The sequence below is a fragment of the Camponotus floridanus genome, unplaced genomic scaffold, assembly GCF_003227725.1.
Source record: "Camponotus floridanus strain SB8 unplaced genomic scaffold, Cflo_v7.5 scaffold31, whole genome shotgun sequence".
Taxonomy (NCBI): domain Eukaryota; kingdom Metazoa; phylum Arthropoda; class Insecta; order Hymenoptera; family Formicidae; genus Camponotus; species Camponotus floridanus.
The window spans coordinates 823,042-838,763 of record NW_020229448.1 but is presented as its reverse complement, the minus strand read 5'-3'; the positions used below and the strand labels follow the sequence as shown (position 1 = coordinate 838,763).

Sequence of the window (15,722 nt, the reverse complement as noted above, 5' to 3'; positions counted from 1 at the left end):
TTTATATATCGACATTCTTCAGAGATTGTACCTACACATTAAACACTAATTAAAATATTATGCAAATATTAATCCTAATAAAGATTTTAATCGTTAAGATTTTTAAAATATAATTTTCTTATATCTAACTTTAATCTCAGACTGTATTTTCTGTATACGACAAACTTGTCATTAAACAATTAATAGCTAAATCATGGCATATTTTATTCTGTACATCAATAATATTTGTGTACTATTCTGTGTATCCTGTCTTTCTATTTTTACACATGTTTTTAGAGCGTTTATTAGAGATATATTTGTCTCGATTAATTTAACACATCTAATTCAACAACAATAAATAATAAATAATAAATAAATAAATCATACCTCGAGTTTCAGCGGGTCATCTGATATGATCATATATTTAGAGTCTTCTGCTGGAGACTTTGAAATTCGACAAACCAAAGAGCTACTAAAGCGACACTACGAGAATTCTAATCACTTTCACTTCTGGTCTCTTCGAGTACCCGACAACCGCAAAGATTCGTTCCTTCTCTACATGATCCTCACTGTCACCAAAAAGTACCGGGTCATTATAACGTCGTCACTTCTACGGCCAGAGAACTGTCAAATTTCCCGCACAGAATACCCCGGACTTTAATCACGAGGCGCGAACATGTGTGAAGCACGGGACAATTAAATGGCGCGCTCATCGATATCGGAGAACAAAGGCGACGAATCGAAAGGTGACGAGAGAAAGGGAGAGGAGGAGACAGTGAACGATACGTGTCCCGCCGCGAAGGTCGACCATTGACAGCTCCGGGCCCGAGCAATTTGCGCGGAATCTTCAAAAAGGCCGACGGCCGTCGAGCGCGGACGAAGCCCCGACGGCGGTGAGGACAAACATCGACGGCGTAGGTCACCAAAGGAGGTCGTGCGCGCGTGCGTGCCGCCAACAATGTACTCCGCCGGTACTTTTCGAGCACATAACAATGGACCACGTTGGTGAAACGAGGCTCGGGATGGGACGTACCGCGCACTCAGCCGCTCGTTCCGTCGCGCAGACCGCGCACCCCACCCCTCCTCGCTCCCGGTGCCCCCTTTCCAACGCCACTCGATACGATTCGACCCCCACCACCGCCGTACGCTCGGCCGGTAAAAGAACGCCCGGAACTCCGCGCCACTCCCGGTCCGCGACTTCCCCCCCACTGTGCCCGGAGTAACTGATGCGAGCTTTTGCTCCTCGAACAACCCCCTCCACCAGCGGGCGAGAATTTCGATTCGAATGCCGCGATGTACTGGGTGCGCGAGAAACACGTAGCCACATTCGCAAAGTGCATTTTTGTATTATATTTATTTAAGAATGTCTCAAATGTATTCTCTCATCTTGTTTATTTTATTCGTTTTTTTCCTATCGTGTATTGAAAAGTTTTACGAATATTTTGCATTTCACATTATGAAAATGTATGATCAATTTTTAATTTTTCTGTATATACTATGCTGTAGTTTTACTGTTATATGTGCACTATTTTTATCGATATATACATGTATAATTTTCAAATAATTAACAACGTCCAAAGTAAAAGATTCCTACGTTCCTGTATTTTTCGAATTCATTTAGATTTATTAATCTGTTTCCATTATCATTGTTAAGCCAAAAGACTGCCCTTGCTCTTGAAATAAAAAATCCAAAAAGTATTAATTTTTCACGCTTATTTTAAAAAATATAAAACGTCAAATGCGTTTTTCTAGGCTCTTTAAGAAATTTAGCTTTATTCTCTAGCCTAAAGAAAATGCGATTCTTCTATGATTGGTTTAAATAACAAAGAATACCGCAGAATTATTAAAAATTTTGTAATCTTTTTTATATAAATTTAAAGCACACGCATTATTATATCTTTTAAATAAAAATTTATAAAATATATGCATATAATGCAGATTATAAAAAAATAAAATTAATGCTTTCTCTTTGCTTTCTATTAAAATTACAATTGAATTTAAAAAACTACATTTTTATTTAAATTAAATTCTTTTTTATCAATTTAGTTATTTTCTAATTTGATTGAAATTTAATAGACAAATTGATTCGTGTTATTTTTATAACCAATGCTTTAAAAATACAACTTATAGCTAAATTTATATATAGAAGAAAAAAAGGATTGACTCATGCAATTTTTGGTCTTTCTGATTTTTACGAATCCTAATGTCCAAGTCGTAGACTTTTATAAGCTGGTTTTAATAGAAGAATCATGCAACCGATAACATATATATCTTCCTTTGAACTTTCGTTCCGCAAGTTCTATCTTTCATGCCATCATCGAAATGAACAACGCCTCGCCTCCGCTTTCTTCTCTTTTTTTTTCATCTTCGGCGAACATAACGCTCTCACGCAGAGTTCGAGATCATGAGAGAGGGAGTCTGACACTCAAAATAAAATACGAGCTAGTTCTGTCTCATGTCACAAGCCACACCTACGCGTCCATATACAGGTTTCAAAAAGCGTAGCTATTCCCGGCAAACAAAGCTTCTTTTTTAAACATCTAGATTTTTTCCTACGTCAAATCTGATTTGATGAGATATTTAAATCCATTATTTCGGTTAAAGTATGCGGTTATTATTATTGTTAGCGACATAGTAGATATATTGTTTTGATAAAATTCACATTTGTTCAAGAGGAAGATAAAAATATCTGGCAAAGTTGACTTATCATGTAGCAATAATATATTAATACAAATAGAGATAATTAATTTATTAATGCGATAAATCAAAATCTATTAATACAAGCATCAAACTAATCCGTTTCGTCAAGATTTTGCTAATATAATATGCAACGAATGACGTAATGCACATACATATATGTATAATATAAGAAGGCAATAATTATTTTAATTTATATATTAAATTAAATTTTTTAAAATAATCAATATACTTTAAATTAATCTACAAACATTCTATAAACATAGTCCAGTCATATTATTTTATGAAATTCTAAAAATTTTATATTTTGTACATACGAGAATTTTTCTTTGTTTCTACGATTTTGTTTATTATTTTCGCAAGATGAAAAATATTGAATTTTATCGCGCATTAGAAAGTGCGAAACGTGATACGCTGCTGTGTCTTTTATAAAATATTATCGTGTAATCTTTTTCTCGAAAGGAGCGACAGAGGATGAAACATCCGACATAGCACGCGGTGTAGCAGGTTGTTAGGAAATATGGAGCGCTCGAGGGCGGAGAAAAAGAGTGTATACGACGAAAGAGGGAAGCAGAAATACACACACAAGAGAGCAGATTCGACGATCTTACTCGGGTTGGAAAGCAACGAATCGATCCTTGGAGCCAGAGCCAAAGTCTCGGGAATCTGGCCGTCTCTTCTCTTTCTTTCCCGATTCTTCTACGCGACATTTTGTTCCTCTTATTATTCATACATGTACAAGTGTACACAGTACGATATGCAAAATCCCCGATAATTAGTTCTCATTATCATTTCTGCAATGCTAATTAGTTTACAGAGACGTCTGTAAATTTGTCTCCGAGATGTTGTCAACCGCAGACAGAGAAAAATATCATTCTACTGCCAAGAAAAGCGATTACTCAGTTTATTTTTCTTGTTTTAAGTGATAGTTTTCTTCAAACAAAGAATATATTCTTGATAATAGTCTTAAAATATGCTCATCACAAGTGTTAGAAAATCTCATTAGCATGTACTCAAAAGAAGAATTTATTTTCTCTTCAAGAATATTGTAAAGTTGTATCAAAGAAAAGTCAAACTTATTTTACGTCAACTCTTGTAGTAAGCAAACCAAATTTTTGTTTTAATTTAACATTCTTGACTAAAATACTGCACTTACTAAAATTCAGAATATATTCAATTAAATTTGATGCTTGTGGTGAACTTATGATATATTTGCGGATATACAAACTTATGATATACTTCAAATAAATAATATTTGAATACAGTATACATTTTTCTCTGTGCATAAAGCGAATAATAAATGATAGAAGCTGCGGGGGATTTTGCATGTATAAAAATTAATTTTTTCAAAATTTTTGCTTCTTTAATTTAATATAAATTTTAATATATATATATATATATAAATTTATATATATATATATATATACGATGTCCCAATATACATATATGATACAAGAAGTAATTAAAAACGACCACACTGGCAAATTTTATTAAAGTGAATCACGACGTTTCGACCATGGTTTTGGTCCTTTTCGAGTGAAAATAATTTAGTTAACTATTCTATCGTGAGAAATAAGGAAATCACTTCGTCAAGATTGTCATGTCAACCATCTCCATCAACACACAGAGAAAGACTGTCTTTCTCTGTGTGTTGATGGAGATGGTTGACATGACAATCTTGACGAAGTGATTTCCTTATTTCTCACGATAGAATAGTTAACTAAATTATTTTCACTCGAAAAGGACCAAAACCATGGTCGAAACGTCGTGATTCACTTTAATAAAATTTGCCAGTGTGGTCGTTTTTAATTACTTCTTATATTTTATTTACTGGCGACCTTCAAGAGTTTAATTTTATACATATATGATGTTCAAATATTCATATAGGATCTAATATGCATCTATGATGATTTCTAAATGTACATGTATAATTTTACGTAATTCGTGTAATTAAAAATTTAAGCCACGCGCATCTTCCTCTCCGCGTGATGTAATGCGTACACATACATATATGTATATGGGAGCGACTATACCGGAGTCACGCACGCGAATTCGCACCATCGCCCGACGTGGAAATGATCACGCTCGAAGCGTTAAGACACGAACATTCAGCAGCATCGCGAGTTGTTATATTTATCGTGACACTCAAACGTTCTTTACGATCTATTAAACACCGCATCAAATGCGTCATGTCGTGCTCGACGACAGGCCCTTTTTCAGACTTATGCTAAAACATCCACGTGCTCGTGATTATTATTATTCCTCGACTTGATATCACGCGTGCAACGAATTTCGCGCACGCGAGACGTTTCCCGCGAGTATTTTCAGTAACTCGCTGAATAAAACGATCCGTAAAAACCCCCATAGGAAAATTCACGATCCGTATTAACTTGTATAACGGAGTTAAAAAGGTCGAATAAAGAGAAGTACGATTAATGAACGGATGAATATTTGCATATTAATAATTGCACGACACTTTGAAATAAAAATGAAGCGCGTTAGCCCGATTAAATTAATCGAAGACGTAATGCATAAACTTCGCCGACCGAATGAGCATTAACTGCATCGCCGTCGGATATCGAGGAACCCCGTGGGCCAGCGCGTTTAATGCTCCTATTTCTGTTTAACTTCTCAATTAACATAACCGTGCAACTTCATTATTGCCGTTACACGCCGCTTGGCCGCGAGTGAATGGAAAATACCAACCGTGTACACGAGCCTTTTGTTTTTTAAGGCCCACCTGTCACTCGCGGCCATTATAATGAACACGTGACAGCACCCTACCTAATTTCAAAATCAGTTTTTACACTTACGCGGCTTGTTTCGCTTTTACTAATGAAAACCCGCAGCTTCTCCTCTTGGGTTAAATTAAATTAAAATGTGCCAGGTGATATAAATTAGGACAAATAATTAGGTGAATAATTAGAAGAACCGTGTTCGTTTGAAAATTACCGTAGCTTATATATAAATAGTTATAAAATATATATAACAAATATCTTTTTCAGAATCGCAGATTATAAAATAAAGAAAATTAAAAATATTTCTTTTTATAGATAATGAAGAGGGAAATTAGTTCTCTTTATCTAAAATTCTGAAAGAGAAGAGAAATAGTTTAGCACCAACATCACCTTAAAATCTATGAAAATTATCCATTGAAACTTTCCTTTTTGCCGCAACCCTTCTGTTACCACAATGTGTTGTTTTTATAAACACGCAATTTACAAAAAGTTGCGGTTGCCGGAAAAAGTCACGGACATTGTATGGATTTAACATAATGGAAATCGGAGACGGCAACGGGACAAAAGTCTGAAAATTTATGTGAAGGCCATTAATCTTTACTTAGGTCGTATTTTCGGAAATACTTTCGAGAAATCATGATAAAAAGTAGAGATTTGCAATGTCTATAGATTGAAGATATGATTATCACAAACTTGTTGAAAAACAATGCAAAAAATATAATAATAAAATACGTTTTTTCTCCTATTGTTTTATGTCCTATATGAAAGTTTTTTTTTTAATTAAAAATCAGTTTTTTAATTTCTTTCATTTTTATTTTTCATAAAAGATGTTGCATATGTGCATTTTTGTATATTATTAAAGATTTTTATGCATTTTTGCAATCTTTTATGTATCAGAGAATATCGTTTTTTAAAAAATGCATCAAACAGATGATTTATTGCGAATATTTTTAGTTGCAATCATCAGTTGGCTAAATCGAAGATAAATAACTCTCTAATTATTTAAGCCCTCCAAAAAAGGTTCGAAAGATTTAATTTAAAAGACTGAGCAAGCCACGCGACTGAACCTTGTCGTTCTATCCACTTTTCACGATATAAGCCAGGCCCATCACACAATAAGTCAAATGACTAATATTTACACGCATTGAAGCCAACGCGATAAGATAATCTTTTGTTTCGTACCGCACACAAGACACCTGTATTATCAAGAAATTATTGTTTACTATTAAACAATTAACTCGAGAATGACAAACATTTTGTCAGTAAATATCATTTGATTCAATGAACTCTATAAAACTTACAAAATGTTATTTTCAAACGATAGTTGCCGAGTCATATTCCGTTCATTTTGCCATATATATTTCACAAGAGAAAATGAATCAAAGTATGTAAACGTGAATACTTAAATAGAGTTAATTCACTTCTGTTATGTCGCGCGATATCTAAATTTCATCCAAGCGTCATATCTGGTCCGAGTAAATTTGGGAAATAAAACATACAATATATCAATCACGAGAAATATATTCACGTGATTCCAATTTATGGCGGCGAAACTGATTTACGCGATCATGAAATGTATGATGGAACTATTTTGCATAGTGTCGATTATCGCTTGGAATGTTTTATGTGAAAGGCAGCAGTTTGCGACTAGCAATATTGAAAATATATCGATATCGTTGTCGATAAATTACGCTTGACAATTAACGAGTTCTTGAATGAAGAAACATAGTCAAATAATATCGTACATGATAGTGTCGCATATCACGAGGTGCGGAAAGTTAAATTGATAATTTCGCGGGACAACTATTCCTATCATTGTTCCACCTTTTTTTCAATTATTAGACCAACATAATTGTAAAAAAAAATGATAATAAAATTTGACTAACGATTTAAATATAATTTAAGTCATAATTAATTTTGAAAGATTCTAAGCAATTTTAAAAATGTCCCCCTGATATAATCGCACTAGTTTTCATCATTAATTTATTATTATATCAATCACACGTGCTACGCAATTATAAGTCAATCGGCAAAAATAAGAATACTATCTAATAATACACTCTCTCAACGTCACACATTTCTCTCTTCTTACCTTCGAGGTGCTCGCGGATCGATCGCAGACAGGATTTCAGCCGCAGAGACGAGGGTGGAATTCGCTCGTGAAGTTGACGGTAGACGAGAAATAAAAAAAAAGGGAGGGAAACTCCGCGGTACAAGTGAAAACTCGACTCGTGTTGACTCTACGACCGTCGATAGATATGGACCGAGCGGCCGACTACGAGTAAACGCGTCCTCAATCCTCGAGACGGATCGAAATGGGGTGCGGGCATTCCGGACGCGGTTCCGGGTCCCCGTGGACCCCCGCGTCGGCGTCGTTGCACCCCTGCGCGGACGTCGCGGCGCAAAATTCATCCCTTCCATTCGCGGGAGGTCGGCGCGATAGACGTCTCGCTTCCCCCCCGCGTACGTCTCCCTACGCAACCGTGCACCCCCTCCCCCTCGCGATATATAGATATTTAGCTTTTCCACCATCGCCATCAAACCCTGCTAAATATAGTTGTCAGCGTACGCGCTCTTTGCGTGAACATTTACGTCTTCGGCGTGTCTCGAATTCTCGTGTGATTACGCTGTAATCAATTGTTTCCGATAGTCTCTATCTATCGTACATTTCTTTGCATTCTCAATACATTCAAGATGTATTTTATAGCGATTTCAGAGCGAGACACCCTCGAGCTCTCGTGATGAGTGAAATTGTAATTATATATGCATGTGTCATACACGTCATGTAAATAACATCTGTTTAAATTTTTTTATTCGCAAAATGCACATACGATTGAATCGAGCAAAATTATTTTGTCAATGACCCCGAATTTTCGATCCCCGTTATTGATAATTTTCACAATAAGAGACAAGTATTTTCTTACAGTTATTTATAAAAATATGTGTAACGAAAGAGCGAGGATGGAAGACGCGCACAATTTTCTATCCATCGCGACGATAAAATACACATCACATTTGCGCTCCGACTATACAGAACGGCGCGTAAGATATAAACGCGGCGCGTAATTTTCTTGTAACTAAATGAAAATAAATTCACGACCGACCAGTGGTATTCGAGGGGTTTTGGCTTGAACCTCCATGGGGTTTTATGAACGCAAATTACAGAGCTCGATGGCCGCCTCCTGCCAACGCCGACACTCTCGGTGTTCCAGGGTCTTGGTAACTTTTTCAATTCCGACGACCAGTCTTCACCCCCTGTCTTCCGAACCCCCTTCATTCCTTCATCATCCGCTTTAACTGCTACCATAATAAGGCTACTTTGATAATCATACACTTATTTTATTAAGAGATGTTCGACCGGAAAAATGTTAATCGTGGTCGTTTGTCTAGTTTCTAATAGATGGACGAAAAACTTTATTTTGGATGGAATTATCTCTTTTTTTTCGGTACAAATGTTAACGCAGAAGGACCTTGAAGAAGTATAAAATAGTTATCTTCCTCCAACTCGCGACATATTTCTGTTTTACAATTTCCCATCGACCTCACAATTGTGCTCGAACACGTTCTAGATAATTTCTTTTTTTCCATCAATCTTCTCTGACCATTTCGTCATCCCCGTGATATTACCATCCGACCCTCTGTAATTTCCGGGTGTACACTCATCCCCACGTTTATCTCTGCGATATCAGCGCGTTTAATTAGCGACCTACGGGGATGAAATGGCAAAGTAATGTCCTTATTGACAAAAAAGCTGCGCAAAGAAGCAAAGAGAGAAAGAGAGATATGTTGAGAATAATTTGATTTTTCATCATGTCATGGAAAAATTAACATTCTCATGATTGATCGCTCTTACTAATTTCATAAGTCCTAGCTGTAGCAATATGTCATTATTTGCACTTTCATATCATAAATTAAATCAATAATTTTATTTGTTTACTTTCTTCTGCGATAATAATTCAAGAAATCAGAGATATTCGACGAAAATTACTTGTTCACCGACGCGTGTAGGATCACCTGAAGAAGCTCTTCACCGTCCGATAGCGTCGATTTATTCCAACATGCAGCTTAGGCCAACGTAAATAAGTCCTTCAATTTATTAATATTGCAACGATCGATATCGCTCTGAAAGCGCCCATAAATTTTCCGCGCACACGTCCTTCGGTTCATGGTGAACCACCAACGGCGGTGCAGCGCTTCGCGATCGTTGTGATGGTAGGCGGAGGCTGGCTGAGAGAGCTCGGCTCGGGTCGATGTTACCGCTCGCTCCGGTGCTCTTGGCTGACACCACCATGACCGTGGAACGATAGAAGCGAACAGCGGGGGCAGGGGAGAGGTAAGGGCGAGAGCCCTGTAGGACTTGGCTGGATAGAGCTACGCGAGACTAGGGGAGAAATCGAAGAAAAGAGAGGAAACGACGATGGGAAACGAGGAAGGAAGAGCGCGACGTGGATGGGGGAGTACGAGAGACACAAAGAGAAAGAGAGGAAGAAGGTGGGAGACGGAAAGAGGGAGATGGAAACGTTCCGGAGAGATGGGACACGAGGGATTTATGCCGTTGGCTGTCGTCGGAGGGTGGATTGCGAGCCGCGTAGCATAAATAACGACACGACAGCCTCCGCCACCATCGAGGTTCTATACGTTGTGCCTCGTATCGTCGCGTTCGCGTTCATTCCAACTTAACAATCTCGAGAAAATGGAATTTGCGCTAATGAATCAATTTCGTCAAACGCGAAGTTTCCTTTTCGAGAAAACGAAAGACGAAAAAAAATATATATTCAAACGAAAATTTCGACGAATAGGAGATATTTTATTATACAACAAAAATGTAAACTATCGAGATGATTATTCTATTTCCGACAAGATTATTGTGGGTGCGGATAACTTACGTCTCGATAATTTTCCTATGCGCGCGGGCTGTATTCACAATATTCCCTCTTCATGTCTTGTTTAAGATCTCATAAACGGGCGCTTACTACAGCTCTAACTGCTCCAACTGAACTAAGGGTGACATCGGTATGCCTGAAAAATAACTTCGACTGCGCACGTTAATCCGACGTCTTTTCATTCGAATGCATAGAAGATGCGACGATCTGATAATGAGAAAACATTATTTATGCATCGAGGATCATTGGATTATTTATGGAATCTCGTGACATCTTTAGAATATCCATGATATAAAATATGACTTTGATGAAACAAGATGCACATAATTATATATGAAACAAATAAATCGCGTTATATTCAAATTTCTTTTCATTCGGATCGATTTGCATCAAAACTATGCAAAATATAATCGATATATTCTTAAATAGATTTTTCTGTATCGCATAATTTATATTTATTATACTTGTCAGGACGTTTTTGTATTATTAATCTTAAGCAAAGGAATGCGGATTTTATTTTATATTAGCCATTAATTTCTTATGTATTTCTCTCTATGTGTGTATTTTTTCTCTAGTCTCATTTCTACTCTTTTCTAAAGAACCTGATCTCTTCGCGAATCCAATCCGCCTTTGGATAGCTTCACGTCAGACTGGCTTAATTCATGGTCATTCTTATACTTATCTTATAAGTGAATTGCCGGTATCTTCTTATCCCGATGGCAGAAAAGGAAGAAGATAAAAATCGAAGAAAGCATGATTTAACTCCGCGACTTGTATCATAAAGTAGCATTAATTGAATATCTCGTATATATTTCTCGAGCGTAAATCCAGGTGGAAAATACAACGAAAACAATTTAAAGCTTTCTTGGAATAGAGAGTTAAATTAAATAAATTTTATCAAAAATTTTTGTCAAAATAATATGCGTTATTAATAAATATATTTGTACCGATACAATATTGCAACGAAAAAAAGTTTTTAGAATAAATTAAACTTCCTTTCGGATTAAAATTTCATTAAAACATTAAAATAATTCTCCAAAAAATTTGATACAAGATGGAATAGAGATAATATAATCGATTGTGTAATTTTTCATTGTAATACTGATGCCAATATAAAGTCTTTAATTAAGCATTAATCTATTATTATAAATATAATTCCCCAGATTACGTTATAAGCTTGTTTTCCTTGATAAAAAATATTTTTTAATTACATATTATATATTTTTATTATAAATCGCGATCAAAGCTGAATTTGTAGTGCTCTTATAGATTGTTATTTAGCTAAAAATGTTTGCTTTTCCACGCATGATTCGTGGATAAAAAACAGGGGAGAAAAGGAAGATAAGGAGAGTCTTTCATGAATAAAGGATGAGACAAAATCCCATGTAGTAATGTTATACCGGGGGACTCTGAGCGGCGGACCAAGTCAAGTCTTGGTAGCTTCGGTGTGCGCAGCCAAGAAAGCTTACAGCGCCATTAAAATAAAATAAAGCCTCCCTCTGCCTCCACATCCTACCCCATTCCACTCCGCGCACCGTTGCTATCGGCCGCCGCCTTCGTCTTTCACTTTCATCTTCTCTTATCCGGCGGGGTTTTTTCTTCTTTTCCCTTCTTATTTCTCTCTCTCTCTCTCTCTCTGTTTCTTTTGCTCGATGCATCTCGCTCTCTTTATCTATCTCTCGCTCTTTTTGTTTCTCCCCCGTCTCTCTCTTCCCCGCAGAGGCATATTTTCCGTCTCCTTCTCGCTTCCAGCTGCCTCCTGCCATCAGCATTTTCAGAATGTTGCCAACGTAGACAGCCAAGGCGTAAACGTGAAATCATTGCTGAGTATACGAGCAGAAGAGCCGTCTATATGTGCCTTTTGAGAGGGTTCGCAATGTTCGTACAGATCACGACGCTTATAATAACACTTAACCGCCGACGGTTGAATGGCTGCAAGTTGCAATTTCTCTTCTTTGTGTCTCTTCTTCCCTTTTCGACTGTTCGCGGTTATCGGTTGAGGTGGTCTCCCGCGGCAAGAGAGATATATCTTTACGATTTTTTTAAACATTTTACTGCTTCGAGGTAGACGTAACGCCTTTGTTCCTCGACTGTCGGATTTATATGTGTGTATTGTTCCTAATATTACGATCGCATATATATACGTATAAATATATAACGAATACGTTAGAAATAAATTGTTTACGTATTTTATATACATCACGTGCAAAATAACTTGGTGAACGCTTCGTTACGGAAGGCGTGTAACGCGTGTAACGTGACATAAAGATTGTTGCGAGCTGTACATATTGTTACCTGCAAGATTACGGCATATTTAAATATTTACTCTCTATAAACATACAACGCAGCCATAAAAGTCTCAGCGAGTGCTTCGCAATATATCGCGCCAATCTCCTCCTTCAAATTGTACGCTATATTTTAATCACGCCATCGATACAAGCTATATTATGTTTCCAGCCATTAATATCGATAACTATGTCTTTTACAGTTCGTTAAATTAAGAATTAAACTACACCCGCAATATAATTTCCGTATTTTATGTCATTTTTATGAACATTCACCCTGTATATGAGCCTCTCTCGGAAATTAAATTGATCGACTCCATTTTTTGTAAATTTCTTCATTTAGCAACGTCTACGAAAAGTTTATACGGGAGGAACGATTACTCTTGCAGTAACAAAAACTTCAAATATTCGAATAATAAAATATTAATACAATCAATCGTCTCATTTATATATTAAATTATAATATATTGCGATAATTTTTAAGCATTACAAATGTATAAAAAAAAGAGGAACTTGATTTTACCTACTTTTTAAAATTCTTAAATAGTTTTAGCTTTATTAAACTGCAATAAAAAAAATTATATTATTCGCGTAGCACATATGTATGATTCGCTCCGAGTAACGACGACGAATGTAACAGATTCTTCATCGAAAAGGAAATTATAGGGGGACCGAAGAGAGCGAAGATGAAATCACATTCGTTTGCCGAGGACCAAATTCATCCCGAGCTAGCGGAATGATTCTATTAGCGATACCATTAACGACTCGTGTTTATTATGCTTGACGCTCACTTTTATAGGTATAACTCGAAGTGCGTGCCCCTCTTCTCGTCCTCTTTTTACTAGTTTGCTCGCGTGAACAAGGGTGACCGACTCCAATTAGGTCCGATATAGATGTATATCTGACAATTTATACTCTAACGTAAGGTAAAAGTAATTTTGACGTTACGCAAAAAAAGAAGTAATTTTTTATATAACTTTGTTCTTATAATTATTTTACCTGCAGTCTTATCTATATTTAATAATTTATCTTTCTTCATCTCGTTCTTGTGATTATTGTTAATAATTAATTTCGTAACAAAATTATACATGTACAGTTATCTATATCTGTACAAATGAAATCTTTGATTAAATAATAAAAAGGGGGAAGACTACGGTATTATTTTAACTACTTCATATAAGGGTGGGACTTGTATGCCTAAGGGCGGTGACAAATTCAAGGCAGGAGGATGACAGAGGAAATGGAGGGCAGAGAAGGATGATGTGATTACGTTTGAAAGAGGGAAGAAACATAATGGATAAAGGGCTTCGAGAGCTCGGATATTAACGCAACGCATATCCGATTCGGGGCACATGAACATCGTACCAAAACGTACTTTATATGTATAATACGAGCATTCTCGATAATTCGGTCCCCTTTCATTTCCGTTTCTCTCTATAAATCTTAGTAGGTAAACGTCCACTCGCGCGTACAACATTGTGTCTACGACGTTTCTCACAAAAACTTCTTGCGCATCATAGTAAAGGCCTATGAATTATAAATTTCCTGTTCACTGAGCAAATTTCACCTGACAATGCCTTTGGTGACTAACGATATTATTAAAATACGCACAACTGACATTTTAATATCTTATTTTATATCACAGGTATATTTTAATATAATAATAGTTCAACAAAGGAAAGAGATAAATAAGCTTGCAACAGCGTTCAAAACTATTTTATGTTTGTAGTATTATTTTGAGAATATATATATATATATATATATATTTTTTTTTTTTACTCGATTGAGCATATTTTTATATTTTCAATTAAAAGAGAAAATTCTTTCGAGTAAAAATGATATATTACATAATTAAAATATAATATATCATATAATTTTTATCTTTTCATCTACTTTAATGCATTTCCAAAAAAGACTTTTCTAATTCTCAGGAAAAATATTTTAAGAATGAAAAATGCAGCCATATTTTTCTAAAATCCTAGGTAATTGCCATAAACCAGCAGCATACAGGAAAAAATTCTATCTTAGCTACTGATTATCAGTAGCTAAGATAGAATTTTTTCCTGTATGCTGCTAGTTTATGGCATTTACCTAGGATTTCTACCTAGAAAGAATGTACAAGCAATCTAAAGTGAGGATTGAAGATAGAATAGTCAGGCTGTCGTCATCACGCAATCTTTGCAACGTATTTCAAAATAAATCAATCTCGAAATTTCGAAATTAGAGTTTTTCGTTGTTCTTGTCACGAGTAAAATTTTGATCATAATAAGCTGCTATAAATCTACTATTAAATATTCAATTATTCTATATAAATATATGTATGAAATTCATAATTCATGTAAAAACATGTTATTTCCGGCAGATGATACCTCAATGTCTTTATCGTAGACTTTAGTCGCGTACCTTCGTCACTAAAACAGAGATTGACAGCATGAATATGTGCGGAATTTCAGGGAGAATCATTCTCGCGCGATTCTAATTCCTGGAATAATATTGCCATTTGACAACCCTCTTCGTAGCCCTTCGCTGACGACCCTTGACAACGCGGCTCGACGACATTGATGAAATCAGACCATAATTACATATCTACATTCCGCGACATTTTATCCATAGTTGTCAAACTTACTTTCGAGGTGAGATTCGTGATTTTGAAATTATTGTCTCCATGATTCTCTCTCGTTTACCGAAAATATGCACATGCGTTACTCAAAAGATTTTCAATCTTTTAGAATAAAAGACATCGAGAGAATTTCACGATACATCAAAACTGACAGATGAAGAGTCACAAGCTTAATTCGATTCTCACTTTTGACACGAGTTATTATAGCAATTATTTACACATAATAAAGCGACTAAGCCGCGAAAAAACAGCATTACGCGTCGATTCGCAACCGTAACGATGATCGAAGGCAATGCTTTGTACGGAAGTCGGTCTTCCCGAAGCGCGCTCGTTCGACTGGTCATTTGATGGGCAATAGACACTGGGTGACCGTTCGACCAGTCATCCAGCAGCGAACAATCCGTCTCTCTTTCTCCTCCTTCTCTTGTATTAAACGATTATTTTTGTTGACGTCGTAAATCCTTTTAAACGCGGCACTCTCCAAGTACCCCAAGTACGATGTATATCCACACGTAGCTTG

The 15,722-nt window shown here is 36.1% G+C and overlaps 1 protein-coding gene across 1 annotated transcript in view; it reads right to left on the bottom strand.

Moving 5' to 3' along the window:
* Positions 1-922, bottom strand: part of LOC112638500 — a 47,042-nt gene extending 46,120 nt beyond the window's left edge. Inside the window, exon 1 of the mRNA XM_025410353.1 lies at positions 367-922. Within this exon, the coding sequence (XP_025266138.1) occupies positions 367-399 (33 nt within the window). The 5' untranslated portion in view covers positions 400-922. The remainder of the gene's footprint in view (positions 1-366) is intronic.
* Between the last annotated feature and the right edge of the window lie 14,800 nt (positions 923-15,722).